This window comes from Xiphias gladius, chromosome 10 (assembly GCF_016859285.1).
Source record: "Xiphias gladius isolate SHS-SW01 ecotype Sanya breed wild chromosome 10, ASM1685928v1, whole genome shotgun sequence".
NCBI classification, from domain to species: Eukaryota; Metazoa; Chordata; class Actinopteri; order Istiophoriformes; family Xiphiidae; genus Xiphias; species Xiphias gladius.
In genome coordinates, this window is record NC_053409.1 from 25,092,472 (window position 1) to 25,109,122 (window position 16,651).

Here is a 16,651-nt window from a genome sequence, read left to right on the forward strand (position 1 = left end):
CTAGTTTAGTAAAGGTTGTAGTACTGTGTAGGTTGCACTGTTCTCTGCATACACATCTAGTAAAAGTCAACCTGAGAGAAGTCACTATTAATAAAATCTATTAATGAATACATAACTCTATGTGACAGAATGACAAAATTAAACACAAATGAAGGATGCGTATGGCTGACAGAAGACCTTAATATCTTTCAGGATGTTGGTATTGGCCAGTGTGAAGGCAGTGATGTCTTTGGGCTGTCTCAGGTAACGGTCCAGACGGTCCGTGAAGTCCACCATATGGTTCTCGGTGGAGTCAATCTGTCTGAGGGCAGCGGCTAGCGAGCTACCTCTCCTCTGAAGGTTGAACTGTTGGCTGCGCCACTGCTCCTGCAGCTCCGCCTTCCCCTGCTCCAAATCAATGTTACCACTCGACTGGGAACACTGGGAGCACAGGTTTCCATACTCAGACCACAGAGACTCAGTCTCCTGCCTCAAGAACTGGTAAAAAAAAAAAAAAAAAGTTTAACTCAAGATAATTGGTATTTCATTGGGATTGGTTTCATTAGTAAATATAGTACAAAACCAAATGTCATCTCCAGACACTGAAAGAGTCTTCCAGTATTTAGTTATGTATCTTTTTCTGACACACACAAACTTGTATTGTACCTGTATTTCCTGCAAGCGTGTATGCAAGCTTTTAAGAGAGACGGCGTCAGAGGGGATATCCTTGATGCTCTGTTCGTTTTTAGCAAGTTGGGCTTGCAGAGTCTTCTTACAATTCTCATATCTGGGGATGTTTTATGTTAAAACAAATAAAGACAACAAGTTAAACACTGAAAATCCAAATAGTATTGATAAATACAATGTATGTTGATTTAGAGTATCAAATCCTAGAGTGTGCTAAATTATGTCTACCTTTCTAATGCCTCCTTTTTGGTGACTTCCTCCTCTACAGAAGCCTGCTTTTCAGCCTCCCTCCTCTCCTCGATGACTGTCTTCATTGTCACTTGGGACACCTGAGTAATAGCATGTTATCTATTAATTCAAACCTCTGGTCTGTTCAGTGACCGGCTGTAAAAGATTGTGATCAGCTCCCACGTAAATGTGAAACAGTTGTTACTGAAACATCGCTTGCATGGTCTGAAGACATTCCCTGGAAAAAAAGGTTTTAGAGGAGCTCTAATCGAGTTGAATCTAGAGAGTACATGGTTTCAGTGGGAGTGAGTCTCACCTCAGCTGAGACTTCAAGTTTGTCATTTTCCTTTTGTGTGGTCAGATCCTCACTGAAGGCAACAGGAATCCTGTGAAAAAGAAACAAGCATAAGAATTTCTGTGTCCCTTTTTTAAAAATGTATCTTAATTGCTACACAGGACAAATTCAGTCTGCAGACAGGCATGAGTGGAAGTAGAATGTTTGACTTGTGACATTTCAAGGAGTTCATGTCCAAGAAATCATCTAAAATGACAGGTTGCATCCCTAAATTTCTTCCTTTGAATAAATGTCAATGTAGAGAACAAACAATCCATCTCAATCTCCAGACATCCATTTTAATATGTCATTCGCCCTCACACAGACTTTTTTATTAAAACAAGAATAAATCTGCCATCAACATCTGATGTTAGAAGACTGTATTTCACTCTCATATCCCACCTGGAATCAGCGATTGGTGCGTCTTGGTCTCCGCTGAACTGGTGCTGGATGGCAGCCAGCCTTTTCTCACACTCCCTCAGCTGAGTCTGGGCCAGGCGGTGAGCATCCTCTGGGCTCAGGGTGTCACACAGCTCCTTCAAGGCCTCGAGGTGCTGCCCTGCCTGGGCAAAGCTGCCATCCACTGAGAAGCAAGCCTGGTAAATGTTGACAGAGTGAAAACTAAGCATACAGGCATGGTAATTAGTGCGTTCGCAGCCAGATGACTAATACTAACAACTCATTCCTAGTTAAATTCAGAACCTTGCTTTGTTTTAGTTCAGCTTTTTTGTTCTTTGTTTTTTTGATTAATAAACTATAAACTATTTTTAATATCTATATTTCTGATTAAGACAGCTTGACAGACATACTGCAACACACAAGCCAACCCCCAGATGGCAGCAGCCAACAGATGTACTGTACAAAAAAAATAAAAGAATGCTGTTTATTTATCTTTCACTGAAACTTTTTTGTCTTCTATACAGCATTGTTCACACTGTATAACTGCTAAGAATTTTATCTAAATACTTTTTTTTGGTTACTTTGTGTTTGTGTGTTTCTCTGCCCATAATTGAGATACTAAATAGTGTATGGTACTGTAAACAAACCCCGACAAAAACAGCACACTCTTAAAAAGCAACCAGAACGCAATTACCAAGTCTCATTGGCAATCTCCCTGGAGGCATACAAAGAAGGAGGAGGAAAAAAATGTTACATAAGCAGAGCAAATAAGCTGGCAGCATACCCATCCACTGAAGCACACCTGCCAAGAGCTTAGTTCTAGTAATTTAGCTACCTGAACTTGTTTTTCTAATCGGGAGCTTAAGTGCATCTCACACTGCAGGGCAGCTGTGTTAAAATCTTTCCTTGTTACTTCAAACCGTAATTGTTGCAAAAACCCTGAGATCTCAGCTCTCACGGCCTGGGAGATAGGATAAAATGAATTTGAAAAAAACCACATGACAAGTTAGAAACATAGTATTCAATAAACTGTTTATAATATTCAGTTCAATTCAATTCAATTCAAATGTATTTGTATAGCACCATCTCATACCAAAGCAGTTCAAAGTACTTTACATAAAAACAAAACAGCAAAAATGTACTTACAGACAGAAACAACCATGCATACATACACATAAATACACACATACAAGCATACATGTTGTGCAAATACAATGCATTCGTAAAGGAAAAGCTCGACAGAAAAGGAAAGTCTTTCGTTTGGAGTTAAAAGAACATAGCATTGGAGCAAGTCTAAGATCAGCTGGCAAAATGTTCCATTCTTTAGGTACATAAATACTAAAAGTCACCAGACTTTGAAAGTGTTATCTGAAGACAACGGGAAGTCAGTCATGTTTCCAGAGAACTGGAGTAATCTGGTCTGATCTTTTTGTCCTGGTCACAAACTTGTGCAGCTGAGTTTTCCATATATTGTAAACTATGGATTGTTTTGTTTGGAAGGCCCAAAAACAGAGAATTGCAATAGTCCAGCCTGCTCATGAAAAATGCATGCATGAGCTTCTCTGAGTCAGACTGGGAAAGAAAGCCTCTGTTTCTGGAAATATTCCTGAGCTGGAAAAAGGCAACCTTGAAGATGCCACTGGAGTCTACAGTGGAGAAATGCTTGAGCCCGTAAGCACGCAATGGAGTAGGTATGTCATGGCTGGCAGTAAAATTAGAAGCTGGGATATTGCGCCTGATGTTAAGAATTTTATCATTGAAAAATTTATTGCGTCTGGCTGTTGAGAAAGAATCAGAGGAAACAACAGGGGAGGTGCCAATGAGGTTATCAACAGCTGAGAAAAGTTGTTTTTGATAGATTTTATGGGTGTTGATAAAAGTTGAGAAGAGTTCTTTTCTGGCCGTTTCAAGCTCCATTTGTAGTTCCTGGGGGTGTGTTTGAAGATGTCCCGGTTATTTGAAGTTTCGATTTTCTCCACCTCCTCTCAGCTTTTCGGCAGTCTCTTTTGAGCTACATTATGATCTGTGCATTTCTCCACAGGGCTTTACATTTGCTGGAGATTTGTTTTTAGATCTCAGGGGTGCAGCACTATTAATACTGTCCCACAGAAGAGAATTTAAGCGAATTTAAGCCAGTTCATTACCACTGCTGCTCTCAAGTAAAGGCAACAAGGAGGACTTTGCAGTGAGAAAGTGAGATTGAAAAGACATCAGTGATGTTTGGCAGAAGTACCGTTTCTTGACATGACTACTGACGACAGCTCGATCAGCGACTAAGAATGCATCAAAGAAAACACAGTAATGGTCGGACAGTGCAACATCATTGACAGCACTTACTCTGATACCTTACTCTTCAAGTTAATATGAATGCTTTATACGCAAGCAAATTAGCAATCTGCTGACATTCATATCTAAAAACAAGCTGACAGACGCAGAAAAGGTTACAAAGGTTTTAGTAAATTTATGGTTCAAAGACATGCACAACAAATTATCTAACACATTTGTACCTCAAAGAACACAATTAAGCCTCATTAAGCTAGCAAGTGTGAACAGTTGTCCATTCACGGCAATTAAGATCACACACATTAACACACAACTACCACAGTAAGTGAGCTTGTGTCCTACCTCCCACTGTGTCCTGACAGACTGGGTGAAGAACTCCATGTCTCTGAGCTGTGAGGGGGTACAAAAGGCCTCCATGCTCTTGGCTGCTCTCAGGAATCCCTCCAGCAACTCTGGGTCCAGGGTCTTTAGAGTCTCCTGAGGGGAAAGGCATATATTACAATCGCAGACTGGCTCCTTGCAGATTGGTTTATTTCAGTTAGAAACTTAATAATCCATTAAAATATGAAACACAAAAAAAGAGAAGTTGTTCATTTTGGCATATTTTGTGTGAATATTTAAAAGCATCAATTTTTTATCTATCCTGAACAAACCAACAAAATGCAAAAATCATGAGAAGCTTAACCTCCTGTGTGCCATAGGATTTCTTTCCAAACAACCACTGAATGTTTGAAACGACAAACGTAGCTCTCATGAACTGGGCACACTGTTTAAACTGTTATATCAATTGGGAGTGGCATGTATCAAAACAGATATGTAATTGCATTTAAAATTTGCAGATTAAAACTTACTATTTAGCGTCACTAATGAAGACTGATATACAGTAAATCAGAAGGCAATATCAGTAATTAGGTTTACCTCTTTCACTGATACTTGTTCGGGTGATATGCATTTGTCTTTGAACACGTTAATGGCTTCCAAGATGTGCTCCTGCAGACAGTGCTTGGCCTCCTCAAAGCCGTTCCTGGCCAAAGCCTGGGCCTTGGCATACGCTTCTGTGTAGGCCTGGGGAGGTGCCTGAGCCAGGGCCGGAGGTGTGATGCAGAGGTCTGGTGACTCAGCCTGGGACTGAGGCAGCAAATTGACCTGAGAGAGGAGAATGGTTTGGGGCTGTTGTGGTTTGGGCTGTGGAGGAAACTGGGTTTGTGGTCTTAATTGTGGAAGTGATTGGATCTGAGGTCTGGCCTGTGGGGGTGATTGAGCCTTGGAATGTGTTGTAGTTTGGGCCTTGGGTAATGGTGGTGAAGGAGCCTGAAGTTGGGGCTGTGGTGGCAATTGTGGCTGAGGTTTGGGTTGTGGCAGAGATTGGGACTTGAGTTGGGTTGGTGACTGAACCTTGGATTGAGTCGGTGAATGAGTCTCAGGTTTTGGTGCTGTTTTGTCCTGTGGCTTGGGTTGTGCAGGTGATCCAGTCTTCTGTTGGGTTTGTGACGGAACCTCTGGATGTGGTGCTAATTGGGCCAGAGGTTTGGGTTGTGAAAGGGATTCATCTTTTGGTTGAGCTGGTGACTGAATTTGCAGCTGTGGTTGGAGCTGGGCCTGATGTTTGGGTTGTGGAGGGGGCTCCTGGAACTGAAGATTGAGCTGAGGCTGCTGAGTCTGGGCATCGGGTTTTGCTTGTACCAATGGCTGTGTCTGGATGTGTGTTTGCAGCAGTGTTTGGAGCTGGGGCTGTGAACAAAGCTGAGGATGGGTTTGATGTGGTGGTTGTGATTGGAGAGGTATCTGAGTTTGCATCTGACGCTGAGGATGATGCTGAGTTTGGGGCTGATGCAGAACCTGTGAATATTGCTGAGAGTGCGGCTGTGGATAAGGCTGGAGCTGTTGTGGTGCCTGAACAGAAGTCTGCTGCTGCACTTGGCCTTGTTGTGTCTGGATATGAACAACATTATAAGCTCTCATCTGAGGATGCTCTTGCATGGGACCCTGGGGCCTCATTTGGGTTTGAGCCCAGGGTTGGGTTTGTGTTTGTGGCTGCATTTGAGGATGAGTATATGATGGCCCTTTGTGAAAATACCCAGGGGGCCCTATCTGAGGTCCTTGCTCTGGCCCAGTTTGGGCCCACTGTGGTAGAGCCTGAACTGTTGGATAAGCCTGATGCTGTGGAGCTTGATCTATTTGCTGATGGTATTGTTGAGGAATGGGATGTCTCTGCTGGGGGAAGGGTTTATTTTGTGGTTCTTGCTTGGGTGTCCACTGTTTGGATAGAGACTGAACCTGGGAGTAACCCTGGGGATAAAGCTGAGGTTGCACTGTAGTCTTTGGATGCTGTACAGACATTGGGGAAGAGTCTCTGACTCGAGTCCAAGCCTGCAGCTGGCCCTGGGAGATATGGCCTGGATGCTGGACTGGTGGCTGAGCAGGTGTGGGATACTGAGTTAAAGGCTGAGAATGACCCTGGGGCTGGACTACAGGTTTAGCTTGGGTTTGATGTTTAGTCAAAGGTTGGGCCTGACTTAGCCAGGCCATTGGCTGATTATGGGTTTGAGCCCGGACCATAGGCTGTGCATGTATTTGAGTGTGGGCCTTTGGCTGGGGATGGGTTTGAACCTGGACCATAGGCTGGGCATGGATTTGACCATGGGCCTTTGGCTGAGGATGGGTTTGAACCTGGGTCATTGACTGGGCATGGGTTTGAGGATGGGCCATGGACTGAGGATGGGTTTGAGACTGGGCTATAGACTGGGCATGGGTTTGAGAATGGTCAATGGACTGAGGATGGGTTTGAGCCTGGGTCATCGACTGAGCATAGATTTGAGACTGGGTCTTTGGCTGAGGACCGGTTTGAGCCAGGGGCATTGACTGAGCATGGGTTTGAGGATCAGCAATTGTTTGAGCATGGGTTTGAGGTTGGGCCTGTGTAGGTGGCCTAGGGGAAGGGGGCCTGACAGGGGCCCATGACTGTGGATGACTACGAAGTTGAATGTGGGATGGTATGGGAGGCTGAATCTGGCCCTGTAGTGGAGTCTGCATGGGGGATGATGGACCAACTTGAGCCCATGTCTGCACTTGAGCTACAGCTGGACCATGGGCTAGATTGTGGAGCTGACCCTGTTGCTGCACACTTAGCTGAAGTTCAGCTGGGCCACATGTTTGGGCCTGAGGCTGACCTTGACACTGGGGCTGTGGTTGTGTCTGTGGCTGGGTCAATAACTGTTCCTTCACTGGGCCATAAGACTGTGGAAGGACTTGTGTCTGTGACTGACCTTGGCTCACACTGGTTTGTGACATGGTCCTCAGCGGTTGCTGGCTGTCTGCGTAAGTGTGGGACACACTTGTTGACTGTACTTGGACTACTGCCCGAGATGCAGACTGAGCCATAGTTTGGAGTTTTGCCTTAGCTTGTGGGTGAGGTTGAGCCATAGTTACAGTCTGGGATATAACCTTGTTGTCTAAATCTGGTTGTGCCTGTATTAAGATAGACTGTGGTTGTTGCGGTTGTTTTTGTTGTTCCTGTTGTTGTTGCTGCAGCAATTGTTCCTGTTGCTTGCGTTGCTTTTCCAGTTGCCGTAGTTGTTGCTGATGCTGCTGTTTTTGTTGTTGTTGCTGATCTTGATGTTGTTCTCGCTGTTGCTGATCTGTATTTTGTTGCTCTTTTTGCGGTTGTCGCTGCGTAATAGCCGCAACATTTTCCTCATGCTGAGGCTTGGGACTTTCTGTATATTGATGAACAACTTGAAGTGATGCCATTTCTGCATCTGACTTTGGTTGTGTAGTCTGAACTACGTACTGAGTAGAATCTGGTTCTGCATATGGAATTTGAGTTTTATACTCTCCTGGGATTGGTTTCTGAAGCCAGGGCCGGTTCTTCTTGGCCCGAGCCTTTCTGCTTTGAAGCTCATTGAAGCTTAGGGGCAGTTTCTGTACAGCTGGCTGTTGTGGTGAAGTCTGCTCATGGGGTTCTGGCATCTGTTTTACTTGTGTTTCAACCTGTATATGAGTCACCACCTGCTGCTGAGTTTGATGAATTTCTATCTGCTGCAGGTGCTCCACCTGTTGTTTGTCCTGCTTCTGCTGCCGCTGTTGTGGCTGTGTTTGCATCCGCTCCTGCTGTTGTACTTCTTCTGGTTGCTGCTGCTTGAGTTCTTGCAGTTGTACCTCTTTTTCTTTTTGTGTGTTAAGTTGTTTTTGATGCGGTAACTGCTGCTGCGGTATCATTCCTTGTTCCTGAGTCTGCTGTTGTTTTTGTGAAGCATTCTCTGAAAAGCCCTGAGCCTGGGCTTCTGGTGGTGACTTTGTCCTGGTCTGCATCACAGCCTCCGCGTAGGTATATGGCATTGGAGGAGAAGTCATCTTTTCCTCTCTGTATTCCTGCACCACTATCTTCGGAACAAAGGTTTCATGACACTGATGAGAAACTAACTTTGTCTTGGGCTGCTGAGTTGGCTGCCTAGTGTCCAATTGTCTCAGATGTTGAGGCTTTTCTTTAGCCTGAATAAAGACTTTTGATGGAGGAGTTTCTTCAGGGGGGCTTCTGCTTCTGTCTCTTCTGGCTCCCAGGCTGCTCAGCATACCTACAGCCTCCTGGAATTTAAATCACACATATTAGAAAAACGGTCATTGTAATTTTAATATATTAATATTCTCTGCTATGCTTCTCTTGCTATACACTTAATGTTTCCTAATGTTTTAAGTACAGAATATCCAAACGTAATGGCTTGTCTAGTCAATTTATAAAAACACAACTGGCCTGTGACTGAGCAACAGCCGCTCGCACATGGTCCTGTATAGTGGAAGCGTGGAGGTACTGGATGGGAGAGCTCTTCTGACCCGTCATCACCATCACTTGCAGGTCCTGCTCCTCTGTCACCACCTGACCCTCAAGCTGTAGACCACGGGAAATCAGGACCTGCAGGAAAAAATGGTGTTGAATAACCACCACGGTTTCCTCAAATATGCATAAGGGTATCTTTATGAAAGGACATAAAACAGAACAACCTTTCTAATCTGTGGATCGTCTTACCCTGGCCCGTGGGTCCTGGCCCTGCTGTTGCTGTTGTTCTGCAGTCCTCAGCTGCTGATAGAGCTCCCTGGCCTCTGTTTCCCAGTGCAGAAGTTCAGCCAGGCGACTGTCCAGACCCGACAAGCTGTGCTGCAACTCCATACACACCTGCTCTGCCTCTGACAGTGTTTGAATTACCTGGTGACATTAAGGAATCGGATGGTAATGAACTGATAAAGTTAGAGTACAGACTGTACATTCACAAATTGTAGCTGCCAGTAGCTATTTAGTTAAAAAATGTCATAAACAGATTAACAAAATATAAAGACTCGTATGCTTCAAAATACAGCTGCATGAAAGATATAAAATAGAAAGAAATAATTCGTACTTCAGGTATAGCAAGCTTCAGTTTCTGTAACTGATTTGCTGGGCATTCTGGGGATGGACCCAGACCATCCAGATCCACCTCTTTTAGCTTCCTTATTATGAACTGAAAAGAAGAAAGCAAACAGTCGATTCTGGAGAGACATAACTGAACATTTAAAGTAAAAAATCACAGCAGTGTAGTAAATGAACAAGGAATGTCCAATGACACCATTAGTCCTACCTGTATTCTTTTTCTGTAGGTGCGCAAAGGACCTGCCATCACTTCCAGAGGCTCTTTGAGAATCAGAGTCGCTTCTCTGATAAGAGCATGGGGGTCCTGGGGTCTGGCCAGGGCGACAGCACTGGGCTCAGTCACGTTGTCCTAAAAAATTCATAAGTAAAGATGTTAAAAATAGAGAGAGTAAAAGAAAAACTCAATAATCTGACAATAGATAGATACTTGCTTTTACTACATAAGCTAGTCAGACGTGCTTCGACTGTTAAGTTTATTTTTAACTATTAATCATTAATTCTGGTATTTTAATAAAACTTGTTTCTTGTATGTTAATGACAGAGTGAACATGATACAGTACTCTAATGGAATAACTGACTGAGGTATTTATAACATCTGTCAAATATGCAAATTGAGATATCAATGAAACTGCTCTCAAAGACTATAAAGCCTTGCATTTATAATTGCCTTCCAACAAAAAGTAAAGGTGGAGTAACACTTTCAAACTTGAGGCCACTCCTAAACAGTACAGCGTGGGGATAAATAGAGTAATGGGACAATTATACCTTCAAATCCAAAACAATGAGACATTAAGTTATCTGAATCCCTGCTGTCACTAGTCACTTGACAAGAAATAAACACAGAGGAAACTAGGGCAACATATTGGGACAACAAAGCCACTCATCCTGATTAGGAAATAGCCCGACAAAAAGTTAAAATATATAGAGTGTGGTTCCAGCTTGAGCTGCAGTGACAGGACAGCAAAGACAGTTTATAACCGGAGATTGAGCAAAACAAATGGAACTAATCAAACAGCAGTAGATTTATTGTTTCTCACCAACCAGCTTTTTCTTTGTTCTATAACTTACAAAAGTGTTTCTCTTGACGAACTCGGCCCAGTGCATGTTGAGCCTGCACAGCTCCTCTGCCAGGCTCCTCCTGGTTTGAGGGTCCGTTGACTCGATCAGGAAGTTACCCACCTCGTTCAGGTGGGCCTGTCGGGAGCCCCACTCAGCCAAAGATTCAGACGTCACCTAAAAAAAACACCAATATATCCACTTTAAACAACAGAAAGGATGAATAAAGAAGTCTGTATAAAAAAAAAAGTGCGTCTATAAGCATAGGCTATTTTATTATTTTTTTGTAATACATTTTCGTAGAAATTTCCAAATACGTCTTCAAATGCAGAACTGCTCTGGAGGAAGGAATAATCTCATTGGTTGAGTTGCAGTGGGTGGAGCAAAGAAACTAGCTGTAGTTGCATATAGCTTTGTATCTGAGATAGTTTGCTTTTTTGAAATCAGTGCATAAATATGTTTAAACACTTAATCAAGAGAAAACTAAACACAAGGAAATGTGCCATTGCACATTTATACTATATAAAATACTTGTTCATCTCTTTTGCCTCTCTCTCTCTCTACTGTATCTACACTACCGCTGGTCTGTTGCCAGGGCCGAGTGTTGCAGAGCCCTGCTCCAGCCAAGCCTGCAGAGAGCTGAGGCAGTCGCTGTAGGAGTCCCAGGCAGACAGGACCCGTCCCATGGTGGTCTTGGCTGTGGTCACCTCCTCCAAAACCACGGCAGTGTCCTCCTCCAGCTGCTTCACCTGCTGACTGACGAGGCGATAATCTGCAGCTGAGGAGCAAGGACGAACAGCAGTCAAATACTCAATCTAAAAATGAATCCATGAACTGGCACGATTATCAGGGAAAGTTTTCAATTAAACTACAAGCAGCAAAACAGATGTGAAAATTAAGCCTGTTTGATCTGTTCATTCAAAGTCCAGGTAAAAGTACAACAGATTAACCTTGTTTAATAAGTTACTTATAGATGTTAAATATATCTGTCATGCAGGCACCGAACACTTACCAAGGGCAGATTTGCTTGAATATTTCTCAGATATCCTTTTCAGCTTACGAAGAGCTGCTTCCAACAGAGAAGATAGCTCCTGTGTGTTTACCAGCTCCTGTGTTTAAAAAAAAAAAGATTGTACGTATACAGCTATTACATCCATGCTCATTAAACATTTGTGGATGGATCGGTGAAAAAGGGGGCAAGTTTTAACACAGAGTGAAACCAGGGGAAAGACCACGTTGTTACCACAGCTATAGGTTTTGCCCTCTTTACAGTGGTCAGCTTAGGAAATGTCATGAGGTTTGGCGTGCTAAATTGCACAAATTGCTAATGCTAATGTAAGTGGTAACATGTTAAACATTACCATCAGTGTGTAGTGTTGCGTACACAGCCATGCATAAACATGCATGGACCCCAGGAAGATTAGCAACTGCTGCGGCACAAGTTAAGGGAGATCCAGTCAGATGAACAATAATCATGCTATCCCAAAATGTACTGCTAACTTAACTTAATTTAGCATGTTTAGAATCAGCCCTAGCATGTTACCAGGGTAACGTGTTTATTTGCTTATTTGCTAGCTTTATTAGCAAATAAACACGAAAAAATGCATTCAGTTAGGATACTGACTGGATTTTGGTCAGTTTCTGAGGTATCCCATCATGAATTGTGTGAAGAATTGGACGAGTGGAAAATTTTCCTGTTAGTGGCACTAAATGATAAGTTAGGGTACCACCAGAGTCATTAAGCTTGACCCTCTCGGATCAATGTCTGTATAAGATTGCAGACAATTACCCAAAATCTAAGTTATATAATGTGTAAAGCACCAGTATGTTCTCAAGATGACACATCTGGACAAGGACTACTCACATGCCATTCTTGCAGCAACACCCTGACAGCCTCCGGAGAGATGTACGGCCTCTTCCAGACACGGAGCTTGGTCCTGATCTGCCCCAACAGATCCAGAACTGTGTGGCGGTGCTCCCGGTACTCCAGCTTGATCCCATGGTATTTAGCGGTCACTCTCACACTGGTGAACCTGGTGAAGAAATCCACCAAAAAAAAAAGTTAAAATTTTGTATTTAGGCTTATATACTCCCTGAAAAATAAGTCAAAAGAAGAAACAAAATTTAAAAAAAGCTAAATTGTGCAGGTAAGAAGGGGAAACAGGGGAAAAAAAAAAAAAAAAACTTTCTCCCTGTTGGAGAACTTAATGGAGAACTTCAGCATTTTAACACAAGAATATTATATATAAACCGTCAGACTAAAACAACATTTAACACAGCTGTTTATGACAGCAGTATACCATGTGTCTTGTGCTGTAATTGTGCAATTTGTTTTTTTCTGTGCTTAAACAACGGTCTTGAATATATCCAGTTCCAGCTCACGACATTATTGTACTTCTAGAACATTTAGCTTAAGGAAAGTAATCAATTCATACACTGTACGTACAGTAAATGTGATTAAACACATGCACACATATAGATGAAAACACGGTTCACCTGGGAAAGTAACCTCACCTCCTCTTTAGCTCATCCATCTTGTCAGTAGGAACCATCGGGTTTCCGTACCCATCCAGGTTCTGGAAGGACTGGAAGGTCTTCACCTGCTGCGGCATCTCCTCTAAGCAAACCTACAGTAACATTCAGCAGTGAGCTCATTCACATGTACACTTACATGTTCACCAAAGTTTATATAACCTTACAAAGAGGAGAGTATGTCAACAGTGTGTTCGACAGTTTCTCTGAGCAGTAAATGAACAGATGGATACTCTGATAAAGGGGTTATTCAGCTGAGGTTATTTTTAACCTTAACTTGAAAAACCCTGCCTGAGGAATCTGGGCTTGTTAGGTCAGTATCACTGTTTCTGTCTTATCCTGCCGTTTTAATCCGTTTTATTTTGTTTTATTTGTTTTTATGCTTTACCATAAATGTTATGATTATCTGTTTTTTATGTTAAGCTCTTTGTGTTGCATTTTATGCACGAGTTGTACTTTATAAATAAAGTTTATGATTATTATTATTTCACTTCCTAGTGTCGTATAGCTTAAAGGTTGGATGCAGTAAATATTCACTTTGAGCAGCTCCTGTTTCTCCTTGGCTTCGTCAGCAGCACGGCCGTGGTCCTGTGGGTCGCCCTCCTCCTCGGCCAGAGCCCCCTCTGTTCTCAGCAGCCAGCGGGCCACTGTGTCCAAGGGGGCTGGAAGACTCATATCTAACTCAATTTTGTATTCCCGAAGCTAAATGAAAAAACAGAGCGAAAGAAGGCACATTTAATTACAATGAAACTGTCTTCTAAATTAAAATGCATACATACACATTTGTAGTGTGCATAGAAGTTTATAATAAAGAGGTACACAAATACTAATGCCTGCATAGTTGCATACATGCAGTACATATTGTAATAGTAATTAAGCCATTTTGGATCAAAGTTGGTGGATCAAATTATGTTTTATATATTTATATTCACTGTTACAAAGAATTTGAAAGTTAACCACATTTAAAAAGTTGAAATATACTTATTTCAAAAACTGCACAAGCTTTACAGCTTTCCAAGATCTGGATGGGACAAGAGGTTTGAGCGGAACTAACCTTTTCAGTGAGGGCGTCCCACGCCTCTCTGAGAGCCCGCTGCTCTTCGCTCAGTTTCGGGGTTCGTCTCATTGCCGTCAACAGAGGCATAATGGGCCGTCGTTGCTCATTAAATGACACCAGAAAGGTCTGAAATACCTGAGGGATGAAAAATTGCATCTGTAGTGCCACTCTTGTAAAGTCAGCTCAAACAGCAAAATTTCTTGTAGGACGTTAATGATACACAACATTCAGCAGGATTTTGTTCCTATTTCCTATGAAAACGACTACATGCATTATGGTAAAAAGCATGATGAGGCTGCTTTAAAGAGAAGAAGCAGCACTACGCTCTAAATAGCTGAAGGCAACAGCATTAATGGAATTTTGAAAATTATCAGAATCTGCAGTATCACTTGTATGAGACAGAGGCTGCCAATCGTGTCTTCAAATGTATCATTGGCCTGCTGTAATCATACAGTATATGAATGTACCACATTTAAGACGACAATTATGCTGTTGTGCTACACATAACACAATGTTTTGGTGTTATGTATCTTGATAGGAGCTAGTTGAAAACATACATGGTATCTCTCTGGGTAGGTCTCTCCCTCTGTGGAGTCCCATCCCTCCTGGAGCTCGTCATAGGCCTGAACCAGCCAGCACGTCACTTCCTGCGCCTTACGATCAGGTGTTGCCTAGCGACGTGGAAATGACAAAACAGCTATTTGCTGAAGACATTCAAACAATTCCAGGCGTAACTAATTTCATAACCCAATGTTACATACACGTTTATCAGGGGTTAGTCATAGGCAGTGATGTTGATGATCGTGGGAGCACACTGAGGCCAAAACACAGGAGAAAGAGGGAAGCCAATCTCTGTCAAATTGTGCAGGTGACATAAAAAAACCCCAAAAGCACTAAGAGGGGCCATACATTGACATCCATGACAACTGAGACAAACTAGGTTGAAACATGGCTCCCCATACAAATCTTTGGGTAAATAAACAAACCTGCAGTTTTTGTTTTTTTGTTGTTTTTTTACATCCTTCCACTGGTACGGGATACCAGTGGATGGGTCATAAAACAAAACAACAACTGCAGAGACAAAGCTCTTCTACTCTGTCAAGTGCTTAAATACTTTATTTAGCGCTAAAATTATGTAAACAATTTTCTGGTTATTGTTAAAAAAAATGAAATAAACCAAAAAAGCTGAGCGAAAGGATTTCCCACAATGCAACAACACCAGTCAAGACATACTTTACAAAAACAGAATGGCAGCTGGGGTGACGACATTTTTTTGGATTTAAAGCAAGCCTGTGCACAGCAGAGTACCAAACCCATACATAAGTTTGTTTTGACGACACTCATGAGAACATGGCAACATGAACAACAGCCACCTTTATTCTCTGCCTTTTCCTCTGTAAATGGGGATGTTTGAGGCAATATTTTTAAGCTATGCTATAGTAAAATCTATACCGTATGTCCTGTAGTAAATCCAGTGTGTAGTAGTACGCATTAAGGTCTATTTTCTTTAATTTTTTGCATTTTGTAGGACAATTCTAGATGTAAATTTGAACAAAACTCTTAACTTTGCAGAACTCTATTTTCAGTGTTGCACACCCTGCAACATATCATGCAAAACCGCTGCAGAATGAATAACACTGCACGGGGGTAAAGTAACAACATAGACAGCGGAAAAACTCAAGTGTCTAGGGCAGCTACATATGAACATGCTGATGTCTTGTCAGAAACTCGAGCTGACAGCTGTTTTGTCCACTGTGGCTGATCTCTCATGAGTTCTTCAACAGACGAAACCAGCAGGACTTCAGCAGAAGGAATGGCCGCACTGCAGTCGGCCCATGAGCGCTTCATTCATCTCATGGGAGGCAGATAAACACACCCTGGCCGTGGTTTTGGAAATCTTCCCAGAGAACAGGGCAAACTAGTTCAATTCTGCAAGACGAGTTCTGCTTTTTACCAACCTGTGATTTGAAGGTAGCCCTGGCTTTAAAACAGCGGAGTTTTAACTGAAGTAGAATTCGTGCTGTCTCATTAAAAAAAACTTTCGTGGCATTTCTTTAAGATATATGATCATCAGCAAAAAAATCCAAAGTTATCTATGGGTGCCACAAAGGATTGGGGTGGCTGACTGACGCCACGTGACACGGCACTAATGAGGTTGAAAACTGCAAACCAGCAAGGCACAGACTGAATGAACTCGGAAAAACATCGGTTCTTTTTAAACCATAAAGCAGTGACAGGGGGATGCGGCAAAACTGAGATAGAGCAGATTCAGACAAACATGTACAGAAATCATATGGATTTGGGTTTGTTTTCCAGATTATGAATTTGCTGTATTTTTTGTAAATATAGTAAAACTGTTTCTTTATAAATGTAAAGCATTATTGAACTGTTTTTGTTTAGGTGACCTTTAATTTCGGTCAAAATGTTTATTATCTTTTATTTATTCATTCATCCTTTCTGTTTTTAATAGTATAGTTTGTAGTATAGTTAATATAGTTCAGCTTGTTTACAAACATGGGATTGTCTAACTGAACTGCCTGAATCTGAGCACAGAATGCTCCTGTATACTTCTGCATTCATCCTGTTGCATGTCTCAGCAGTGAAATCATCACTGGCAGCCATACGTGCCCGAGCCATAACAGAACCACCGCCATGTTTGACAGATGAGGTGGTGGCTTTGGGTCATGAGTTGTTC

General features: G+C 42.3%; 1 protein-coding gene across 1 annotated transcript in view; it reads right to left on the reverse strand.

Moving 5' to 3' along the window:
• syne2b (spectrin repeat containing, nuclear envelope 2b) overlaps positions 1-16,651 on the reverse strand; it is a 156,898-nt gene that overhangs the window by 115,689 nt on the left and 24,558 nt on the right. Inside the window, exons 11-29 of the mRNA XM_040137436.1 lie at positions 14,514-14,627; positions 13,954-14,091; positions 13,437-13,601; positions 12,882-12,994; positions 12,232-12,400; positions 11,380-11,476; positions 10,946-11,145; positions 10,380-10,544; positions 9,520-9,660; positions 9,301-9,402; positions 8,934-9,110; positions 8,661-8,819; positions 4,829-8,494; positions 4,253-4,387; positions 1,631-1,824; positions 1,211-1,280; positions 895-995; positions 646-766; positions 178-477 (exon numbers count right to left, since the gene is read on the reverse strand). Coding sequence (XP_039993370.1) covers positions 178-477; positions 646-766; positions 895-995; positions 1,211-1,280; positions 1,631-1,824; positions 4,253-4,387; positions 4,829-8,494; positions 8,661-8,819; positions 8,934-9,110; positions 9,301-9,402; positions 9,520-9,660; positions 10,380-10,544; positions 10,946-11,145; positions 11,380-11,476; positions 12,232-12,400; positions 12,882-12,994; positions 13,437-13,601; positions 13,954-14,091; positions 14,514-14,627 — 6,327 coding nt within the window. The remainder of the gene's footprint in view (positions 1-177; positions 478-645; positions 767-894; positions 996-1,210; positions 1,281-1,630; positions 1,825-4,252; positions 4,388-4,828; positions 8,495-8,660; positions 8,820-8,933; positions 9,111-9,300; positions 9,403-9,519; positions 9,661-10,379; positions 10,545-10,945; positions 11,146-11,379; positions 11,477-12,231; positions 12,401-12,881; positions 12,995-13,436; positions 13,602-13,953; positions 14,092-14,513; positions 14,628-16,651) is intronic.